The sequence below is a fragment of the Atractosteus spatula genome, chromosome 5 (genome assembly GCF_055471065.1).
Source record: "Atractosteus spatula isolate fAtrSpa1 chromosome 5, fAtrSpa1.hap1, whole genome shotgun sequence".
Classification (NCBI taxonomy): domain Eukaryota; kingdom Metazoa; phylum Chordata; class Actinopteri; order Semionotiformes; family Lepisosteidae; genus Atractosteus; species Atractosteus spatula.
This window is the reverse complement of record NC_142710.1, coordinates 9,859,890-9,883,589: the sequence shown is the minus strand read 5'-3', so window position 1 is coordinate 9,883,589 and position 23,700 is coordinate 9,859,890. Positions and strand designations below refer to the sequence as shown.

The window sequence follows — 23,700 nt, the reverse complement described above, 5'->3', positions numbered from 1 at the left end:
AAGGGGAGCCGTGTACTAGATTCAGACTAGATTTACAGACACAGCGCTGGTGATAAACTACAACTCCCATAACCACCCTGAGCCACTTCCTGTCTGCGTCACAGTCCCTGTTCCTCCTGCTGTGGTGACGTCAACGGGTCCCTCCCCGTTCTGGCAGCTTCACGGTCACCGGCGCACGCAGGAGAGACTCACACGGGATTGCATTTTTAAAAGTTTATTTTCTTAAAAATGGGAAAAAACACAGCAGGGTTTCCAGAGATATTTACAAGTCAGGAGTACAGCAGGCTGGTGGCGAGGTATATCTCCCTCTCTCGTACATGTTATTTTTCCTCGTTTAATTTTTAAAAATTTAATATAACGCATTTAAACACGACACAAGATCATCATTTCTACAATTACTACTATTTTTCTGACCTCATCTCACTGCCCGTCAGTAAACCCGTCTCCCAGTGTGAGAGAGCTGGGAGAGAGTCAGCCTGTGTTCATGAGTCAGTGACGGGTTTAATCTCCACACTGACAGCAGGCAGCAGCTCAAGGTCTTTATTACGATCCTCAGTCCAGAAGACAGGATAGATCTTCTCCCCCTGAGGGAAGACCATGTCAGTGAAAGTGTAGAGATGAGCTCTGGACTCCACTGTGTAAAAGGAGACCTTCCACTCCTCAATATCCACACACACCCCCAGCTTCCTGGGCCGCAGACTGAGGGGGAGAGGGGTCACAGGGTCAGTGAGAGCAGAGAAAAAAGACCAGTCAGAGTCAGAGTACAGACACCAGTAACCCTGCTGGGGAGAGAAGCTGAAATATCCTTTTCTCACTGCAGACTTTCTGGTCACTCCTATTCTCCAGCTGTCATTCACCTCCACCTCCCAGTAGTGTCTCCCTGAGGTGAAGGCCTCCCTGCTCACGACACAGCGCCAGTCATCAAACCTGTGAGGATTGTCAGAGAGACTCTTCTTCTGTCCCCGTCTCACTCTCTTCCCATCCTCAGACAGGCTGAGCCCACAGTGAGCTGTATCAGGGTCCAGAGTCACAGCAGCTGGGGAATAAAACACAAACATCACAACAGGCTCCTGCCGATCACAGTCCAACTCAACTCCATCAGACTGTGAAATGTCTTTGTCCCCAAACACACCGAGAGAGAAACACCAGTCAGTTACTAATGACTGCTCTTCCCTTCCAGAGAAACGACATCTTCTTCACTGTTTCACTAGTGTTACACATGGGAGTGATCCCAATATCCTCTAAATACAAACATTAAACACTTGTTTTCACAGCGATGAAACTTTATTTTTTAAACAACATTATTAATAAACACAGGACCGACCGGACTGCAGGAGAAACTACAGCCCGACCACTCGCTTTCAAACACTTCACAACCCACCACAACGACCTGTATACTGTAAGAAACTGGACAGCCTGTCTGTTAAACCGGTTTATTTCAAATCCCAGTTCAGCAGCTCGTTCATCTTCTCTGAGACCATTTTCCTGACGACGCAGAACAAAAAAGTGCTGAATTCAAAGACTGTATAATGCAAGTTTTTACAGAAAAAAAATATAATGGAAAAAGCAAAACCTTGCTGAGATATAAGAAAGCCTTCCCATTTACTTTGAAAATGCCAAGAAATATCCAAAGTGTTCAATTTAAAGCAGAAATAACACATCCAGAAACCCGGAGAGAAAGACGAGAGAAACAGAGGCGCTCATACTGAGTTCAGACTGCTCGCGCTCACTGTCCGCCTCTCTGATAGGAGACACCAGCTGTCAATCAGTGAGCTCTGACCACTGAGAGACGGGGGCGGGGCTTATACATGTCCAGAGCTAATGGGGGTTTTAATCGATTCAAGAAGCTTTATTCGCATGACTAATGAATACTGACTTAATACTCTCCTCATACTTAATAATTCAGTGTAAACTATTAATACTTAATACTGAGTAAATACTCCCCTTTGCCTGTCTGCCTGTCAATCTAGTGACGATCAAAGATATTCTTATCAGCTCTTATTTTTTGACTCCTGGAGCCTAGAAAGGCTGACACAGTCACCTACATGAATTTATAAAAACACCAGCAGCCATATCACTCTGCAACTCACAACTGGCAGCCCACTGCAGCTCAGCAGGTGTGAGCCTGGTCAGTACCTGGATGGGAGACCTCCTGGAAAAAACTAAGGCTGCTGCTGGAAGAGGTGTGAGTGGGGCCAACAGGGGGCGCTCACCCTGCAGTCTATGTGGGTCCTAATTCCCCAGTATAGCGATGGGGACATGATACTGTAAACAGGCGCTGTCCTGTGGATGAGACTTAAAACCAAGGTCCTGTGTGGTCATTAAAAATCCCAGGGTGTTTCTTGAGAAGAGTAGGGGTTTAACCCTGGTGTCCTGGCCAAGTTTCCCCCTGGCTTTTACCCATCATGGCCTCCTAATAACCCCCCTCTCTGAACTGGCTTCATCACTCTGCTCTCCTTCCCACTGAGAGCTGATGTGTGGGGATTGTTCTGGCACACTATGGCTGCAGTCGCATCATCCAGGTGGGGCTACACACTGGTGGTGGTGGAGGGGAGTCCCCATTACCTGTAAAGCGCTGTATAAGTGTAAGCAATTATTAATAATACCTGAATTCATTTCTGGGCTCAGAGTGCCTTTATTTCAGTGATGAGAGAGGTCGCCCTCTTCTGGACACTGCAACTCTGAAGCCATCATGACAACATCTTCCTCTGATATTTCACACTTATTCTGTGTAGAACAGGACACAGTGTCAAACACTGACTTACTCCACAGGAGAGTCTATCAGTCTGGAAACACAGACACCCTCTAGATCACTCCTGTTTGAAACGAGGTCCCCAATATCACAGGCAAACACCCCAATACACACTCACTCTGGTGGGACTAGTGAAATAATATTGACACTCCAGTGTCATTCTTAGTGAAACACACCACTGGGGCTCTTAATGACCAGGACCATGTGAGAACACCAGCTGGGCTGAAGAGAAAGACCCCAAAGTTATTACCCCTGGCCAGTAAGAGAGCCCTACAGCCCCAGTAAATACCCCTCTTAAACTAACCATGAGCACCTGACTCTGACATGTCTGAGCTGCTCTGAGGAAAACAGGCTGTACTGTGACCCCAAGCTTCTCTCTGTCTGTGTGTCTGTGTCTCATGGAGAGCAAGCTGGGGTCCTGTATGTGAAAAGATGAATTCCTAATGCAAGAGATTGTATATGGCAAATAAAGAGATCTTGATCTTAAACATGTGTCATTTTTACCATTTCTGTGACAAGTAGAATTGACACAGCTTTCCAAACATCTGTTCTTCTTGATGTGAAACTGCAGAAACATGTCCTGTACAGAGTGTTTGCTCACTCTTTCAACACTGAACAGAATACATTTACGATGACTTATACCTGCTGTTGGCTTCCTGTTACTGTTGGTCCCAGTAAACAGCAAGCCAGCAATGAACAAACTGTGTAACGGGTTGTGTGTCGTCCTGAATTCTTTTTCTTTTTGTCTGTCATTCCCCTATCTCTTCACATTCATCTGTGCAAAATACACAGAAATACTGTTTCTTCCCCCTTCAACTTATACCTCTCCTGCATTTTACTGTGGAATTCCCAGTTCAAGTGTATTTGATGTCTGCAGAGTGTAGTCTAAAAGTGATTGAGGTTTTTGTGCTTAAAGATTTAGTGACTGACCAACAATAACCTAAGACATTCTTATTTTAGCAGGATATCAAGAACAAATGATGTTGGGTTTTCCTATCGCTCTGTTTGTTCAGACAGATCAAGTCCTGACTGTTTCTTCCTGCTGACCCATCAGCCTGGTTGACATGTGAAGAGAAGCAGCCATTTCTCAGACAAGAGAGAGGCCTACAGGCCCCAGAGGAGCCCCTGTACCAGAGTCACACTGCTGCCGCTCACAAGAGGCTGTGTGTCTGTGAAGCTGCAGGGGAAGAGCACTGTCATCATACCATCATTATTGTGAGACTGGCTCTGCTCCTGAATAATTCAGTTATTCACAAATCCAGGGTCTCAGACTCTGACACATTCTGACAGATGGAGAATGGCAAAGGGCTGTGGCAAGACAGACTTCCCAAGGAATTCTACACCTGCTTCTGGGACACCCTAGTGGCAGACCTGGTGGAGGTGGAACAAGAGCTCTTCCATCAGCAAAAAGCTTGGACACAGGATGAGGGAAGGTGTCATCTCTCAGCACTTCAGGAGGGGTTCAAAAGATGCTCTGCATGGACATCAAGATCGTGTCCAAGCTACTGGCCATTAGACTGAGGACCGCCCTGCCCCACTTCACCAACAGTGACCAGACATGTGGGGTGGGAGGGTGATAAGTCAGCTGGAACCTCCAGCTCACCAGAGATGCCATCACCTGGGCCGAGGACCAGAACGTGCTCATGATGAGGGTGAGCCTGTACCAGGAGGAAGCCTTTGACAGAGTAAACCACAGCTATCTGTACAGAGGGCTGGAGCACTTCAGATTCTGAGAAAGTTTCAGTTGCTGGACAGAGATACTGTACTCTGAAGTGGGCAGTAGGGTCAACATGAACAGACATCTTTGGGATTTCATCCCCCAGGAATCTGGAGTAGGACAAGGGTGTCCTCTTTCACCTCTTCTCTATGTTCTCATTACAGAGCTGTAGGCAGAGGCACAGGGGAAGTCCTCAAGATCTCCCAGTACACATGACGCTGTTCCTGATTTCAGACAGGGGGTTGCAGAGTGGGCTGCAGGTCAGGGAGCAGTACTGCAGAGCCTCAGACTTGAGGCTAATAAACAGAAAGAGCAAGGGCAAGCTCTTTGGACCCTGGAGGGACAGGAACATGCCGCCAGAAGGTCTCAAGCTTTGCATGGAGCCCCTAATGATACTGGTGTTCACTCCAGAGCCAGGACAACAAGAACATAAACTGGACAGAGAGGACCGTCAAGGTCAACATGTAACTGGGCCTGTGGAAGACTCGCACGCTGACTCTCATGTTGAAAGTGAGGGTGCTGAAGGCAGACACCCTGCTGGCTTTAGCTGACCTGGTTGTGGTGTACCCTCTGTCAGCCAGACTCAGACAAGCGCTGCAAGGGATGGTGGAACAGGTACGAGTACATCACAAGGAACCAGATGTGCCAGACAGTGAGGAAGGGGGAGAGATGTGCCGAATTTCCCCCTGAAACTCCACTGCATCTTCTTCTGCAACCTCTGTCACTAGGGGCTGGACCCCATCAGTCACAATTCTCAGTACTTTGTCAGGCTGTGGTTCTCCCTCCCAGTGAAGCATCTGATCCGGTGTCAAACACTAGTCCTAAAGCAGAAAACTGACCGGAGACCTACTAGGAGGTATGAGGCCATGAGACAGCCAGAGCTCTGCACCAACAAAAGGCACTATACAAGGAAGAGGAAGGAGGAACTAGTCACCAGGGAGAGACAGATGATCCTACAGGTCACCGGGGAGGGGCTGACGATCCCATGGGAATCCTGGGTAAAGACTCAACCCAGAGGACTAGACAACAAGCTGAAGGCCCTCAGCTGGATGACTGTGCACCAGAGCTGGTGACCAGAGAGGTGTCATGCCCTCTGCAGCCAAAGGGCGCTCCTACTCTGTCCTGTCCCTAGTTCCATGTGCTTTGCTGTCCTTCCGGTGTCTCTCTCTCTGGAGATATATATTTCCGGGTCTCTCATTCCCCTTCGCTCAGCATTGACGTTCGGATGTCCTGAGACCCGCCCAGCACCAGGTCGCCCCACGTCCGCTGCCTGAGGACGTTGGTTTCTATACGACTCCTGAACTGCTGAACTGTTTCATCAGAGCAAAAGAGCACTGGACAGTACTGAGGGCTGAAGAAAACCCAGAAAAACTGTTCCTTAGTGCTCCTGTTGAGAAATAGACAATCGCAGTTTCAAAGCCAGGACTGCAGCCAGTGGTAACACCCAGGAGGCTTGGAGGGGCTCTTATTGTGTGAACCAGCCTCACTGACCACTTGCAAAATAGAATGATTGATCATGGACAATCACTCTTTTTGAGACGATTTAAATTCTGTAGAAGAGTTGTTGTCAGAATTGTATTCTCTGTAAGCACTGTGCACTGCACATTGATGTAATAAAGTGCAATTTCTTAAATAAACTACACCCACTGGAACTTCTGTGTCCATCTGTGTGTTTGACACAGTGTGTCTCTGATCCACACAGAGTGACTGTCTGCAAGCTTGACTTTCTGAATTCAGACGTGTATCAGCATGTATCAGAGTGTGAATCAGTGTGTGTGTCAGAGTGTGTATCCGTTTCTGTATCACTGTTCCTGCTGTGTGTTTGAGCTCCAGGTATATTTCAGAGGGGAACTGTTGTGAAAACAGACTCACAGTGGAAAAGCTGTGCTATGGACCCGGGCTCTGGAGTCTGCAGACTGTAGACTTCAATCACTGGGGAGACACACAGAGAAATGTCTCATCAGGGCTGCAGTAACAGAGTATCAGGAATAACATGTTCTACTGGACTGGGACTGTAGCCCCTATTAAAACATTCCTGTTAAACTATATACAGCACAATATAACAACACACTTACTGTCATAAAGATTTGTGAGACTGGAGATTTTAAGATATTTCACCTAGAATTTGAATCATTGACTGATAAGCTGCTCTGATAAATACAGCCACTGCACAAAAAATCCATTGACCATATAAGAGAGAAACAGGAAATATATAAGCTGTCCAGAAAGACATCAGTGTGTTTCTCTACTAACCTTTAATGGAAATCTTTCTTGATTCCTTCTTGCAGAGATCCTCCAGTTGCTCTTTCAGTCCAGAGACAGCTCTCCTCACTGCCTCAGGAGAGAAGTGTGGACGGACAGGGACACTGGGTGAGTCTCCAGCTCCAGGGGGGACACATACAGACTGGAAATTCTGCAGCAGGGAAGATAGAGGAGTTTCCAATCAAACACAGCACACATTCCTGGGGAGAAGCCAGGAGCAGCTCTGTGTGAGAGACACCCTTCTGTACTGCAGAGTCACAGAGCAGTGATGTTACCTGGAGGAAATGGATGTGATCCTCTGTGTGTGAGAGCTGGTTCAGCTCAGTGTCTCTCCTCTTCAGCTCAGTGATCTCCTTCTCCAGTTGCTCTAGAAGTCCTTCAGCCTGACTCACTGCAGCCCTCTCTTGAGCTCTGATCAGCTGTGTGACCTCAGAGCGTGTTCTCTCAATGGAGCGGATCAGCTCACTAAAGATCCTGTCAGTGTCCTGTACAGCTGTGCGTGCAGAGCTCTGAGGGAGGAGACAAACACTGGATTATTACACAGGAAAACACTCAAACTACATTATGCTGTATGCTCTGTTTCCAAAGGGTACTGTCCAGTGTCCAGCAGTGCAAATGTGTGTCTGTGTGTCCACTCCTCTGATGAATACCCACTCTGAGTGACACCACAGCCTGTCTCAGCTCCTGCAGCTTCTTCTCTCTCTCCTGGAGTCTCTGCTGGGTTTGTGTCTGTGTCTCCCCCAGCTGCTTCTGTGGAGAAACAGAGACGCTCAGGACATTTCTTCTGTAAGAGAATCACATCACAGAGACACCCCTTAGAGTCACCCTGGGAAATCCACACTCTGTATCCCTGATGTCTTATCCACACGAGATGTGTTTCCTGGTCCTGTCTGACATGCTCCTGTTTCATGTCTAATCTACACCGGCAGCGTGTGCAGCGCAGCAGACACCTGACACCTGGGTCTGCACATCTGTATGTGAGGTGAAATGTAAAAACAAGATAATTGTGTTTCAAATGATATATAAAACATCATCTAGAGATAGGTCAGGTGGGGAGCTGCGTCAGCATGCGTAGGCTGCAAAGGAACAATCAACAGGTTTATTCCATACTGAAAAAAAGAAGAAAGAAAACACAACGTTTCGGCCGTGGAGCCTTCTCACACCTGAAGAAGAATAAACCTATTACTTGTTCCTTCATGATCTAGAGATTTCAGATTTCATTCATCTCAATATACACTAGTGTCCTGACTGCTCTCGGCATCTCAAAACAGAGGACTACAGCAGTGCTGATGAGCCTTGCTGCCACTAGTTTCTCTGAGTGCTCAGAGGAGACCCTGTGGCTGACGTGCTTGACCGCTGGATGAGGTTCTGGACCAGGCAGACCCTGTGTCCCACCACATCTCACATCCTGTCTGCTTCTGGGAAAATTCAGATCATTTCAGAGGAGAAAATGAAACATGTTCTGTGTCAGATTGACTCCAGCAGAGCCCAGCGTGAGTCTTGTATTTAATAAAGCAGGTGAAGGTATTATACCACAGTTCACTGGTTTATGTGTCTGAGGTCCACCACCTGCCTATTAGATCCCCTTCCCAGCACTTTATTTCAATCCTGTTTCTCTGCTTTCTGCCCCATAGTCCTCAGTATAATAAATGAATCCTTGAGCACTGATGTGGTACCAGTGGCTTCACAGCTGCTGCTGTTCCCCTGTGTGAGAAAGAGAATCATGGCTCTGGACAGCCTGAACAACTTTCACCCTCTCTCCAACTTTCATACCTTTTCATTACCTGTTCATGCAGAAAGTTTACAGTGTGCTGTTAGATTTCAATTAAATAATCCTCTTTGAACTCCAATATGGTTTCAGACAACCTCAGAGCACAGAAAGTGCCCTGGTCAAAGTCACTAACGATCTTCTAACGGCTTCTGATTCTCGTTCTCTTTCTGTCCTCATTCTTACTGAACTCAGTGCTGCTTTCGACACTGTCAGCCATGACCTCTCACTTTCTTGTCTTGAGACGGTGTTTGGAGTTTCTGACACTGCTCTTCAATGATTCCAGTCTTACCTCACTGATCACTTTCACTCTGTCTCTCTCGGCGATTGTAGCTCTGAAATTGGACTCATTAAGTCTGGTCTTCCTCAAGGGTTGACACTGGGCCCCTACCCTTCAGCATGTATGAATTCTGATGATACTCAAATCTGCAGTACAGTACGTCCATACTAAACTGACACTGACATGTCTCTGCTCTAATTGCTTCTCTGACATAAACACATGGATGACTCACAATTTCCTTCATTTAAACTGCTACAAGACAGAAGTCATGCTTCTTGGCACACCAATGCAGTATCCTTATCTGTGGATGACACTGTACTGGAGTCACAGTCAAAATTGAAGAACTTGGGGGCGATATCTGATCCAGGCTTGACATGTGCAACAAATTGTCAAAACATCATTCTTCCACCACAGAAATACCACCAGGCTGCGTCCTATGTTATATCTAACTGTTGCTGAAAAGCTGGTCAACTCTCTCCTGCTGTCTCTATCTTTGCTCATATTGACTACTGTAACACTCCACACGCTGGGGTATCTAAACCCACACTGAACAAACTTCAGTATGTCCAGAATTTGGCAGCCAGAATCCTGATTAGGTCTAGTGCAAATGATTACGTTACTCCTGTCCTGGCATCCCTGAACTGGCTTCCTATCAGGTTTCATGTCGACTTCAAAGTCCTCATGATCCCCTAAAAGTCTCTGCGTGGCTCGACACCTCAGTACCTGTCAGAGTTACTATCATCCTACTCCCCACCTCACAACCTTCACTCTTCTAATTCTGGTCTCCTGTCTGTCCCCCAAGCCAGCACTCTGGGTGACAGGGCTTCTCCTGCTGCAGCCCACAGCTCTGGAATTCTATCCCTGTGGATATCATAGAGTCACCTTCCCTGAGCTCTTTCTAATCCAGACTCACAATCTTCTATTCATTAAGAGCTTTAATTTAACCGGGTCTGTTTCTGCCCCTTTGCTTTTCTGCTGTTTTTCCAAACCCCCTTCTACTTTCTCCTCTCACTGCGCATTTTTTGTGCTGTAAATTGCTTTGCCACTTTTAAAGGTATAAAAATATTGTTTATTATTATTGATCATACAGTTATAGTGAAATTAAATTAGGACTTCATTAATGAGGGTGCAGTCTGTTCTAGAGGTGTTGAGTGTGCTGTGCAGTATGTTCTAGAGGTGTTCAGTGTGCTGTGCAGTCTGTTCTAGAGGTGTTCAGTGTGCTGTGTGCAGTTGTACAGGTTCACTGGTGCTTCATGAGGACAGTAAAGAGGGAAACAGTGAAGGTTGTAAGAGGACCTGGGGAAGGGTCATCTCTAACCGGTATTTCAGGAACGAAACACTGAAAATACTAAACATGGACCTTAGCAAAATGGCGGCCAAAAAGAATCAGCTGACCAGGAAATGGAAAGGGTCTACCCTGAGAAACAACGAGACACAGCTGAGCCCCGGAGGCAGTGAACAGGGCGGGAGCCGGTAAGGTGAATGCAGTTTGGAGGAAAAGAGAGGAAAGAGGTGCATGTTAAGGAATAACGGACTACTGAAAGGAGAAAAGGTTTATGGTTTTGGATTACGGACACTGGTTAAGGATACATCGCGGATTGGCTTTATTACAGACTTTTGGAACTCGGATCGGATCAGGACTAAGGGAACGGATTACGGACTGTATTCGAAAGACAGTTGGAGGAAGAAACGCCACGGATCTCAGGAAAGAAAAGTGTGGTTTCATTTACATAAACTCTCCCCCGGAGACACCACAAGGTGTAGAGGAGGAGATAATGAACAACAGACAGAAGAACAGGAGACACTTCAGAGACACAACCAGTGTGGATCACAGCTGAGTACATGAGCAGGACTCAGCAGTGGAGATCCAGCATTACAGATACAGTAAATACAGTCCAGAGATCACTTAAAGCCCCCAAATATCCTAAATATCCTTTTTACATTTTGTACTAGACACTTTATGAACAGACACAAAGTCCTCACCTGTTTCTCAGTCCTTCCTGCTGCAGCTGAGACAGTATCATGGCCTCTGTGTTCATCCATTACACAAAGATAACAAACACACTTCTCATCAGTACGGCAATAGACCTCAAGCGGTTTGTCATGAGTGGAGCAGATCTTCTCCTGCAGTTGTCCTGTGGCCTCAACCAGCTTGTGTTTCTTCAATGGAGCAGCTTCATAGTGAGGCTGGAGGTGAGTCTGACAGTAAGAGGCCAGACACACCAGACAGGATTTCACAGCTCCCCTCTGTCTCCCAGTGCAGACATCACACAGCACATCTTCAGGGCCAGCAGGACTGTGAGCAGGAGGAGGGCCACTGAGCCCTGTCTCCTTCAGTTTCTCCACCACTTCAGCCAGGATGGTGTTTCTGTGAAGATCAGGTCTTGGGGTGAAGGTCTGTCTGCACTGGGGGCAGCTGTAGATCCCAGTCTGATCTTCCTGATCCCAGCAGTTCTTAATACAGCCCATACAGTAACTGTGTCCACAGAGCAGAGCCACTGGATCCTTCAGCAAATCCAGACACACTGAGCAGCTGAACTGGTCCTGAGAAAATGGAAAAGTGCCTTCTGCCATTTTTCTGACAAGTAGAAACTGCACAGAGAGGAGCAGTGGAGACGGAGCTGCAGTGAGGCTGTTTCTAGTAAAACGAAACTGATCTCTGAGTTTCACTTTCTGGATCTGCACAGAGCTGCAGGGGTGTGATTATTAGGGGCTGTGGTTGTTAGGGGTGTGATTAGGGTTGTTAGGGGGTGTGGTTTAGAGCTGCAGTTATGAAACGGCTTTGGTGGTTGTTGTTTGGGGAAGGTGTGGGGTTGTAAGAGATGTGACTTACTGTGTCATTTTGGACTCAGCCTGACAGAGAGAAGTTTTTTTAATAAACGTCGATGTCAGTAGCTGCTCAGGTGAAGTCAATCCAGTTGTTTGTGTTCCCAATAATCAAAACAATAAAATACTAACTTGCTCACACAGCATGAGAAGATCAGAGCATGATGGTGACAGACAAGAGGAGGCCAGCTGGCCCATCCAGCTGTTTAATCGTTGGGAGTTATTTGGCTCCAGGATCTCCTCCAGCTGTGTTTTGACAGAGGGGTGTCACAGCTCCACATGGTGCAGAGGATTTCACTGTCCGGGTGTGAGCTCTTACTGCGAGCAGTCCAGCCTGCTGTGTCTCTCTCTCCAGGCCAGTGAGCCCAGCCTGCTGTCTGGCTCTGCCCTGCAGCGTGTGGGCCAGTAGGGTACGTCCGGGGCTTCGTGCTTCACCTGCGCAGTGACCCCCCTGTGAGCCACACAGACATGCGGAGCGCTGCAGAGCATCACGAGCCCATCTCTCCCCCGAGAGACGCTGGAGGAGCAGATGGACAGGGCAGTGTCATGTGGGTGTGATTGTGATCTCCATCCACCCAGCGCAACAGCGAGCCCCTGATCTCTGTGTGCAGCAGCTCTCCTTCCTTCCACAGGGACTGACAACACCCCGCGTGTCTGATAATTACTAGAAACTCATTAGTCTGACCATCTCATCTCATGTTACTCTAAGGCAGTGGTTCTCAAACTTTTTGGACCAAGTACCACCCCTAATCCAACCAAAGCATCCAAGTACCACCTACATCATCATCTCATAGGAACCCCAGAAATTCTCAATGACCAACATGAGCGCGCGTGCACACACACTCACACATACATATAATAAATATTATAATAATAAACTTTATTTGATATAGCGCCTTTAAAGGTGGCTTCTCAAAGTGTTTTACAGAAAAAACACAGTAACAACAACTAATAAAAAAGCACCATTTCAGTGAGAGGGGTGAGTCTGTTTAGTCGAGCAAAGCAGATGTGAATTAATTTTTCGAGCCTTGATACAATTCACAACAGAGTCTAACAGATTTTAATCGTCAGGCATTTTCTTGACGGCAAAGATCTCGCGGTGGATGTTGTAATGCGTCCATTAATTTCTGGAGCAACCTCTCTAATTCGTGCAACTACACCGTTATGTCGGCTTGTCATTGCTCTAGCACCGTCTGTACAAACGCCGACACATTTTATCCAGTCGAGGCCATTCTCTTCGATAAATTCATTCAGAAGCTGAAATACGTGCTCTCCTGTAGTTCCTGTTGGTAGCGGTTTACAGAACAGAAAGTCCTCATGGGACATGCCCTCAAACTCGTATCTAACGTAAACGAGCAAATTGGCCAAATCGACTACAGACTCATCTAATTGCAGTGAAAAACATCTGCTCATCTTAACGCGCTCTATCAGTGTACTTTTGATATAATCCGCCATTTCAATAAGTGTCTTTCAGGGGGGGGGGGGCAGCAGGTCGAGCTGTTTAGCAGCTTTTTCTCCACACATAATACGTGTCAGCTCTTTTGCCAACGGTAAATAAGGTTCTTCAGAAATAGTGTACTGTAGCTTACCTGCTTTAGCATTCTGCAAGCTCGCATTTTTCCGCGTTTCTGTTTTTATTTCCGTATTTATTTAAAGTTTTTATTTCATGTGCATGGGAGCGAAACACAGAGACGCTCGGTGTATTTTTCTCAAATTAACTTAGAACAGTTCTTAAATATTTTTCTGTTATCACGCTTTCCTGTGCTCACAAGATTACCTGCGTTCGTAGCACGTATTTCTATGCATTCCTGTGTTTACAACGTTGGCATTGTTCCACAATCACGCACATTCTCCTTTCTCCCTATTTGCTGGAGATACAGTAGCTTTTTAAATACAATTGGTCACTTGCGTCCGTAACACGCATTCCTATAGAGTGGTATAGAATTACAGAGTATCTCTTGTGTCCACTGAAGTATTAGCGCGCACTGTATCGCAGTACGTAGGCTGCGTATTCGACACGTATTAAAATACAAAATATGAAAACCCGTCCCGATTTTTCAGCGCACACGACACAGTTCCAGGGTCATTTGGCGTACCACCTAGCGGACTCCGTGTACCCCTGCCGGTACGCGTACCACAGTTTGAGAACCACTGCTCTAAGGGGTTGTGGAACCTGTTTCACACTCCCACCACTGTTTGTGTAAAGCAGTACTCCTGTGCTGTGATGGAAACCCACTTTCTTGTCAACACCTCTGAGAAGTTAATCAGTCTGGATACAGTAAGTCCCTCCTGTATCTCCTGCAGCTGAGATTCACTGGTGTTCAGTGTGACGTTTTCAGAGGTCGTCTGGTCACAACCAACTGGAATCTCAGGGCTGTACTCCTGAGAAAAGCCAGGATTTTGTCCTCAAGTCTTTTACAACAAAGGCATCCTAAAACACAAGCAAGTTCCCTCTTTTAGGAAGAGAACCACAAGCAAATGGAATCCTTAATACAAACGCCTGTCAGGCTCGTAAGCCCCTCCTCTTAAGGAGGCTCCAGCCCTTCCTAGTTTAGTGTTGATCTCCTGCACCTGCCTCCGGTTCCTGCCCACCCTGCTATACAAGCCAGGCGTTCCTGCCAGTCTGGGCTCAGCTGTGGAAGATGGACACCCGGAAGTCCAGGAGTGACTCAGCGGCACAGGCTTCATCACGGTGTCCTGATCTTCTGGGTCCGGGATGAGGGAGCGTCTGGCCCCGTGACCCCCTTTTATTCCCCCGACCCTCCGCCAGATCCCGCTCCGGCTTGTAACTCTGTTCGTCTGTCAGGATGGATCACCCGGTCTTGGACTATTGCTACACTCATGGATTCACCTCGGACTCCCTTGGACAGTTTGCCTCGGACACACCTCCCCCGGACACCAGCGCACCGTGGACACGCCCCTGTTTCCCTCCAGCCCCCTGCCTGCCTCTTTCCCCCTGTTTTCCTCACTCCTCCCCGGATTGTGCCGTCTGCCCAGGGTCCGGAAAGAGACGCGCTCGGCCGGCCGTTTCCCTGCTGTAGCTCTTCTGCGTCAAAGGGGCCCTGCGTGTCGTCAGCGGCGTGGCCCTGCAGTTTGTAAGAGGGTCTCGGAGCCGGGGGACACACCTCCCCCGAACACCCCTGTTTCCCTCCAGCCCCGGCTGTGGAGCATCTTCAGGTGTGAGAGAGACAGGGCGGTCAGCAAAGGTAATGGTCTTTTTATCTGAGCTGCCTGCAGTTTGTCTTTGAGGACAACATGAAGGAAGTAAAGGAATTTCTACAGGCAACAGCTCCTCTTCCTTTCATCAGCTGTGAACTTCACACCTGAAGGAGGCGCAGGTCCTGAGCCGCAGAGCCATATAATAACGTAGCGCTTTCGGGGTTCAGGGGGGTCTGCGCCCTCGCCACCACCACCACTAACGGTCTTTTTCTTAACTTTCTGCATAAACGGTAACAGAAGAAATACAATCCAAACCAGAGAACATCTAACATCTCGAGATAGAAAGAACGGGGACACATGATGAAATCACTTCAGAATGATCCAGACGAGTTTAAATGAAATTAAACAGAGATGACGTCCGCACCGCTTCATCGTGTGACGCTCAGGGCTGCTGCAGTAGAGCCGGAGAGCGATAACTTTGAGAGAATCAGGTTGGCGGCGGCGGCGGCGGCGGCGATGCGACCGTATAATCTATCATTTTAGAGCAGCAGAGCGGTAGGCACAAGCACTCGTGTTGTTCATCTTGACAGAATATTCCATTCATTTCAAGGTGTTTTTATATAGTGCCTTTCACAACAAGGTTGCCCCCAGGTGCTTAACATAGCAAGTGACCCTACATGTTGCGAACACAGAACAGAAAAGACTAGGAGACAACGGAGGAGAGGAACCACAAACCCCTCAGTAAGGAGAGAAAAAATCCTCTGGGGGTCCAAGGTCAGCTGGCTGCCCAACCCCTTTGGGCATGCTAACATTATAGAATTAAAAAAGAAAGAAATGAATGAGGGTATTAATCCATCCATCATGTCTTCTGTGTGTCAGTACTCCATGCAGATCTCTGTGGACCAGTACATCCTCCTAAACGACAGCTATATCCACGATGTCCCTCTTGGATCCATGGCAGTGATGCAGCATCCAGCTCAGATGGTGCCCAGCCTGGGTGCCATCCAGACGTGGGGAGGAGAATAGGATAGTCTGGTCAGAACAGATGTATCTGCCTGGTGGGCCAACACAGACACACAATGGCCTGTACAGCAGCACCAGCAGCCATGGCTGCAGCAGGCTATAATGTAAGGTTTGAGGAGGCGAGGCTAAAATAATAGGTCTTCAGTCTGGATCTGAGGACAGATTGACTCGTAGGTACAGGCGATGATGTCAGCTGTGAGTAGACTAGGCTGCAGTAGTAGATCTTCAGTCTGGATCTGAGGACAGATTGACTCGTAGGTACAGGCTATGATGTCAGCTGTGAGTAGACTAAGCTGCAGTAGTAGATCTTCAGTCTGGATCTGAGGACAGATTGACTCGTAGGTACAGGCTATGATGTCAGCTGTGAGTAGACTAGGCTGCAGTAGTAGATCTTCAGTCTGGATCTGAGGACAGATTGACTCGTAGGTACAGGCTATGATGTCAGCTGTGAGTAGACTAGGCTGCAGTCATGGGTCTTCAGTCTGGATCTGAGGACAGATTGACCTGCAGGTACAGGCTATGATGTCAGCTGTGAGTAGACTAGGCTGCAGTAGGAGGTCTTCAGTCTGGATCTGAGGACAGATTGACTCGTAGGTACAGGTTATGATGTCAGCTGTGAGTAGACTAGGATGCAGTGGTAGGTCTTCAGTCTGGATCTGAGGACAGATTGACTCGTAGGTACAGGCTATGATGTCAGCTGTGAGTAGACTAGGCTGCAGTAGTAGGTCTTCAGTCTGGATCTGAGGACAGATTGACTCGCGGGTACAGGCTATGATGTCAGCTGTGAGTAGACTAGGCTGCAGTAGTAGGTCTTCAGTCTGGATCTGAGGACAGATTGACTCGTAGGTACAGGCTATGATGTCAACTGTGAGTAGACTAGGCTGCAGTCATGGGTCTTCAGTCTGGATCTGAGGACAGATTGACTCGTAGGTACAGGCTATGATGTCAGCTGTGAGTAGACTAGGCTGCAGTAGTAGGTCTTCAGTCTGGATCTGAGGACAGATTGACTCGCAGGTACAGGCTATGATGTCAACTGTGAGTAGACTAGGCTGGAGTAGTAGGTCTTCAGTCTGGATCTGAGGACAGATTGACTCGTAGGTACAGGCTATGATGTCAGCTGTGTGTAGACTAGGCTGCAGTAGTAGGTCTTCAGTCTGGATCTGAGGACAGATTGACTCGCGGGTACAGGCTATGATGTCAGCTGTGAGTAGACTAGGCTGCAGTAGTAGGTCTTCAGTCTGGATCTGAGGACAGATTGACTCGCTGGTACAGGCTATGATGTCAGCTGTGAGTAGACTAGGCTGCAGTAGTAGGTCTTCAGTCTGGATCTGAGGACAGATTGACTCGTAGGTACAGGCTATGATGTAAGCTGTGAGTAGACTAGGCTGCAGTAGTAGGTCTTCAGTCTGGATCTGAGGACAGATTGACTCGTAGGTACAGGCTATGATGTCAACTGTGAGTAGACTAGGCTGCAGTCATGGGTCTTCAGTCTGGATCTGAGGACAGATTGACTCGTAGGTACAGGCTATGATGTCAGCTGTGAGTAGACTAGGCTGCAGTCATGGGTCTTCAGTCTGGATCTGAGGACAGATTGACCCGCAGGTACAGGCTATGATGTCAGCTGTGAGTAGACTAGGCTGCAGTAATGGGTCTTCAGTCTGGATCTGAGGACAGATTGACTCGCAGGTACAGGCTTTGATGTCAGCTGTGAGTAGACTAGGCTGCAGTCATGGGTCTTCAGTCTGGATCTGAGGACAGATTGACTCGTAGGTACAGGTTATGATGTCAACTGTGAGTAGACTAGGCTGCAGTCATGGGTCTTCAGTCTGGATCTGAGGACAGATTGACTCATAGGTACAGGCTATGATGTCAGCTGTGAATAGACTAGGCTGCAGTAGTAGGTCTTCAGTCTGGATCTGAGGACAGATTGACTCGCAGGTACAGGCTATGATGTCAGCTGTGAGTAGACTAGGCTGCAGTCATGGGTCTTCAGTCTGGATCTGAGGACAGATTGACTCGTAGGTACAGGCTATGATGTCAGCCGTGAGTAGACTAGGCTGCAGTAGTAGGTTTTCAGTCTGGATCTGAGGACAGATTGACCCGCAGGTACAGGCTATGATGTCAGCTGTGAGTAGACTAGGCTGCAGTCATGGGTCTTCAGTCTGGATCTGAGGACAGATTGACCCGCAGGTACAGGCTATGATGTCAGCTGTGAGTAGACTAGGCTGCAGTCATGGGTCTTCAGTCTGGATCTGAGGACAGATTGACTCGCAGGTACAGGCTATGATGTCAGCTGTGAGTAGACTAGGCTGCAGTCATGGGTCTTCAGTCTGGATCTGAGGACAGATTGACTCGTAGGTACAGGCTATGATGTCAGCTGTGAGTAGACTAGGCTGCAGTCATGGGTCTTCAGTCTGGATCTGAGGACAGATTGACTCGTAGGTATAGGCTAAGATGTCATCTGTGAGTAGACTAGTCTGCAGTCATGGGTCTTCAGTCTGGATCTGAGGACAGATTGACTCGTAGGTACAGGCTATGATGTCAGCTGTGAGTAGGCTAGGCTGCAGTCATGGGTCTTCAGTCTGGTTCTGAGGACAGATTGACTCGTAGGTACAGGCTATGATGTCAGCTGTGAGTAGACTAGGCTGCAGTAGTAGGTCTTCAGTCTGGATCTGAAGACAGATTGACTCGTAGGTACAGGCTATGATGTCAGCTGTGAGTAGACTAGGCTGCAGTCATGGGTCTTCAGTCTGGATCTGAGGACAGATTGACCCGCAGGTACAGGCTATGATGTCAGCTGTGAGTAGACTAGGCTGCAGTAGTAGGTCTTCAGTCTGGATCTGAGGACAGATTGACCCGCAGGTACAGGCTATGATGTCAGCTGTGAGTAGACTAGGCTGCAGTTATGGGTCTTCAGTCTGGATCTGAGGACAGATTGACTCGTAGGTACAGGCTATGATGTCAGCTGTGAGTAGACGAGGCTGCAGTCATGGGTCTTCAGTCTGGATCTGAGGACAGATTGACTCGCAGGTACAGGCTATGATGTCAGCTGTGAGTAGACGAGGCTGCAGTAGTAGGTCTTCAGTCTGGATCTGAGGACAGATTGACTCGTAGGTACAGGCTATGATGTCAGCTGTGAGTAGACTAGGCTGCAGTCATGGGTCTTCAGTCTGGATCTGAGGACAGATTGACTCGCAGGTACAGGCTATGATGTCAGCTGTGAGTAGACGAGGCTGCAGTAGGAGGTCTTCAGTCTGGATCTGAGGACAGATTGACCCGCAGGTACAGGCTATGATGTCAGCTGTGAGTAGACTAGGCTGCAGTAGTAGGTCTTCAGTCTGGATCTGAGGACAGATTGACCCGCAGGTACAGGCGATGGACGCTGCGCATGGGGCCGCCCGGAGATCATCCGACGAGCTGTCGCCGAGCGATTTCGTTCAGCTGCGTTTGTCTTCCGGCCGGTTTAATAACCCGCTGTTCTCGCCCAGACGGCGACCCGGGGAATTGAAACACTGCCGATACTTCCAGCCACACCTCGGCCCTCTTACAGAGCCGCACAGGGGTCCTCACAGACGAAACCCCCCCGACGGGCAGGCACGGCAGCGGAAGAGGCAGAAGCCCGAGTCCAGCGGGACCCCGTCTCAGAGCGCGTCTCCCCCACCACACCCCCGGCCGGCCTGCTCCTCCAGCACGGTTCCCCCTCCCTCCCCGCTCAGCGCCGGTCCTCGGTGTGAGCCGCTCTGTCGCGCTACGCCTAGTTCCTCGTCCCAGCGGCCGTGGGAGGGGCGAATCGCGCAGGCGGCCGAGATAGATAGATAGAGGAGACTTTATTGATCCCGTGGGGACATTGCTGTGTTAGAGCAGGCCAGCCCAAGACAAGCAAAAACAGACATCGGAGTAGTTATAAAACAAAAGACAACAAAATAAATAACAATGAATAAATACACAGGTGTGTGCAAAATGTGCTGATCATAGTCACTGTAAAAACAATAACATATGTGCAAAATGTGCATAGGTTTATACAGACTGAGTGTCCAAAAAGTCCAATGGAGCACCATGCTGTCCATAGATGAGCAGATGAAGGGCTGACAGTCCTCGCCCAGGGCAGCGTTCTACACCCTGACAGCCGCCGGGAGGAGAGACCTGCGGAAACGTTCCCTTGAACACCGCAGCTGGAGCAGTCTGGGGCTGAAGGTGCTCCGCTGCCCAGTACCAGTCCCATGAAGCGGAGGAGAGGCGTCGTTCATGATGGCTGTGAGCTTGGTCAGCATTCTCCTCTCGGCCACCAGCTCCATGAGTACTGTAACGCTTCAGGGTTCATCTGGTCGGCCCCCCACCCTCAGGGGCTCAAACCCAGGACTCCTGCGTCACTCAACAAGGACCCAGCCCGGTGAGCCAAAGAGAGATCTCTGTACAGCCCAGTAGCTGTGGCCCTGCTATCACAGGGAAGGGCGGCGACGTCACCGCTCTGGTAAGCCGGCTCTTACACACCCTGATGGCGTATGCGTTACAATATGAAGGAAAACAGAGCTTTCACCGGGCGATTATCTCGATTTATTGGGAACTCAAATAAAGAAAAGAGCAGGAAAAAGGAGTAACGGGCACAGCGCGTCCACACCGCACTTTCCCCTGAGACACAGATCAAATAAAACTGATTTTATTTAAACATTAAACGTAACTCTAAGAGGAGCCGTGTACTAGACTGTCAGGGTCTGGAGCTGCTCACAGACACAGCGCTGGTGATAAACTACAACTCCCATAACCACCCTGAGCCACTTCCTGTCTGCGTCACAGTCCCTATTCCTCCTGGCTGTGGTGACGTCAGCGGGTTCCTCCCCGTTCTGGCAGCTTCACGGTCACCGGCGCGCGCAGGAGAGACTCACACGGGATTTCATTTTTAAAAGTTTATTTTCTTAAAAATGGGAAAAAAACACAGCGGGGTTTCCAGAGATATTTACAAGTCAGGAGTACAGCAGGCTGGTGGCGAGGTATATCTCCCTCTCTCGTACATGTTATTTTCCCCCGTTTAATTTTTAAAAATTTAATACAGATGCAGCCATTAAAATGCGCGGGCGATACCGCATTATTTTCCGGTACGCTGTACGCAGTCTACCGCAAGCTACCGGTAAATACCGCGAGTTACCGGTAAATACCGCTAGCAAAATAATAGTATCCGGAATTTCCGCAAGGTGGAGCTAATAAAGCTCAACCTCTCATGTTTGAGCTGTCGCCATCAAAGTCTTTACCGAAGATATTACTAATAGTATTAATAATGAATGACCTTGGACAAGCTGTAAACTCAAAGTATTGCCCTGGTCCACATTCTTTTTTTCATTGACCGTCTTTGTAAAAGTAACACCACAGCATTTCACAATCACGCATTTGTTTCCAATCATGCAAAGTACAGTAATTTTTGAGAATCGATTCACCATGCCTTACACATGCTCATAAAAGAGATTGATTTAGGAACATAAACATATTACCGTATGCAAACTGTACTGTATACAGTATGTATATGTACATTTAATGTCTTTACTGTGCCCGTTTAAGTATTGAATATTCATATCTAATTTTACCACTGAAGGGAAATCTTAGTAGCTGAGCATAAAAAGAATAGGAGCATACTGCAACGCGTGTGAAGGCCATAAACGATATTAATTTTGGAACATAAACATACAGTATATGGCTGGTCTCGGTACTTTAAAGAAAACATACACGAAACATGGTTTCATTATGACCAGAATCGGTCTTGAGATATTTTTAACTTGATTTACAGTATTTGAGAGGTATGTCTTGACACCGATACTACGTAAGTACTGCTCACGTACTGTATATGTTTCTAGGTTTATATTATGCATTTCATACGGTCAAATTACTTTTGAGCAACTGATAAGAAGCGCGAAACGGTATGCCCAGGGCGTTTTAGTTTCGTTTTGTGCCGGGACTGCTTTAACTATATCGCCGTGGATTGATTAGAGATATCAAGTACATACAAGTCATTTTTTAAATGTTGTAGTTCGTCTTGTAAAAATGTTACGAGAACATCATCTGTCAACAATTACACAGGTTCTGTTTCCATATTGCGGATTTTGGTTACGTAATATTATTTTCTAATTTAACTTTGTGAATATATGATTTGGGCAAACAGAGCCGCAAAGAAGTACATTATGGGTTGTTGTTTTTTTTTTGCAGTTTTATCTAGAACAAGCGATGCTTAAACCTTTGTCTGATTCTTGTGAAACTATCCACACGACAGTTACCCACAGTAGGAGTTGACTTCAGTGATGTCACTGATGGGATGTTTCTAAAAATCCATCCTCTGTAAAACGTCTTCTCCAGTTGTCCTGCATATGTATTCGCTAATGAAGCTGTGTGTTCTGAGCCTGGATCTCTACATTTCTGTATGAACCAGCTTAGAGGGCTAAAGACAGCTTGTGTTTAAATTGAGTGTAAGGTAATTTATGCTTCTAAAGTCATGGTCAGCATTTATTATTGTACTGTGCTGTAAACTTGTTCTGTGCCTAGTCACATTATTTTATAGCGTTTTTATAGCGTTATCAAATCTGGTGGCGCTGTGTGTTAGTTTCCTGACTCCCATGTCACATGGTCTGTGATTGAATCCCATGGAACTACTGTACAGTACCACTTTATTTTTTAACAAACATTTCTTTGAAAAAATGAAACGTTTCCCTTGGTCAGAGATTAAATAAAACCTCACTCGCACCAAACAAATTTATATTTCTAAATATCGCAATATGATCAAATTTAAGTCTTTTTAATAACAATGAATACCTATGCGTTACAAAATAAACATTTATATTGATTTGAATCGCGTTTTGATTTAAATCGTAAACGCGTGTTTAAATATATGTGTTTAAAGGCGATATACTGTATAAAAGCGCTGATTCTTATGGAGTGTGTTCCGCCGGGGATTCAAAAAAAATTTTTTTTTTAATCGCGTATCTAAGGAAAATTGCAGTATAACTTTGTTCATGCACAGTGGCATGTTACATTATAATTTGGGTGTCTCCTCTTGCCAGAAAGCTCTAAATTGCATTAAACTGCATTAAACTGCGACACTGATCATTCATCTCTAAATAAACTTTATTTTATATAGCGTTTTAGGCGAATAGGTAATTAGATTGCTCATAAACCTAATCGCTTTTTCTACATAAACACAGCGTGATTGCTCTCTGAAAAGGCTTTTCCTTTATATTTAGGCTCAGAATTCAACTATAGATCGTATTATTATAAACTTTCTTGGAAAAATGTATTTTATGTAAGCCATGTTTGCTATTAATTCATTTAGGGCTAAAATACGTTCATTGTCTTCCAATCGAGTCGAGTTGACATTGGAAGCCTGCCACACCCGGACTGTTAAACCAACGCATTAGCACGTCACAGCCCATTGAGGGTATTGAGCCAGTATTGGCTTTAGTATTGGCCATACAGAACATTAAAGTGCCCCTTTTCCATTCAGCGGGTGCCTGAGCCGCTGTGTCCTGTCTTCTGACAGTCGCCGTTGTGAATGTCTGTAGAGTGTATCTTATTTTTAGTACTATATTTTTGTATTATATTCCCTATTAATCAAACTCTAAGAGTATGTATCGGCTTGTCAGTCAGGTCTTTTTTCTCTATTTGAATTGTGGTTTACACATCGCACGACTTTAAAAGCTAGAAAGAGGTTTCGATTCACATTAGCTGGCGAGCCTTGTTAACAAAAAAAAAACAGACAATACCCAAGGAGGGGGAGGTCAAGCCAGAGAGAGAGTTTTTTACCCTCTGTCTAAAAACCCAAATAGCCCGGGGCAGAGACTCCGGGGGATCATTGCGTGGTACAGAGCGGAGCTCAATCAATTCTTATGGAATGTGTTTTCTTTCTTCTTTTTTTCAGCATGGAATAAACCTGTTAC

The 23,700-nt window shown here is 47.1% G+C and overlaps 1 protein-coding gene across 2 annotated transcripts; it reads right to left on the bottom strand.

Annotated features, from left to right (window-relative positions):
* Positions 1–198: 198 nt before the first annotated feature.
* Positions 199–11,405, bottom strand: LOC148834034 (E3 ubiquitin-protein ligase TRIM39-like). 2 transcript variants are annotated; one of them, XM_088916230.1, is made up of 7 exons: positions 10,763–11,405; positions 7,386–7,481; positions 7,007–7,240; positions 6,723–6,882; positions 6,342–6,401; positions 2,137–2,162; positions 199–1,070 (listed from the first exon to the last, which is right to left on the bottom strand). In XM_088916230.1, the coding sequence occupies exons 1-7, from the start codon at positions 11,351–11,353 to the stop codon at positions 483–485; spliced, it is 1,755 nt and encodes a 584-aa protein (XP_088772356.1). In that variant the 5' UTR covers positions 11,354–11,405; the 3' UTR covers positions 199–482. The 2 variants fall into 2 exon arrangements, with proteins under 2 accessions (XP_088772356.1, XP_088772355.1); XM_088916229.1 differs by lacking the exon at positions 2,137–2,162 and having other exon boundaries at positions 199–1,036.
* Between the last annotated feature and the right edge of the window lie 12,295 nt (positions 11,406–23,700).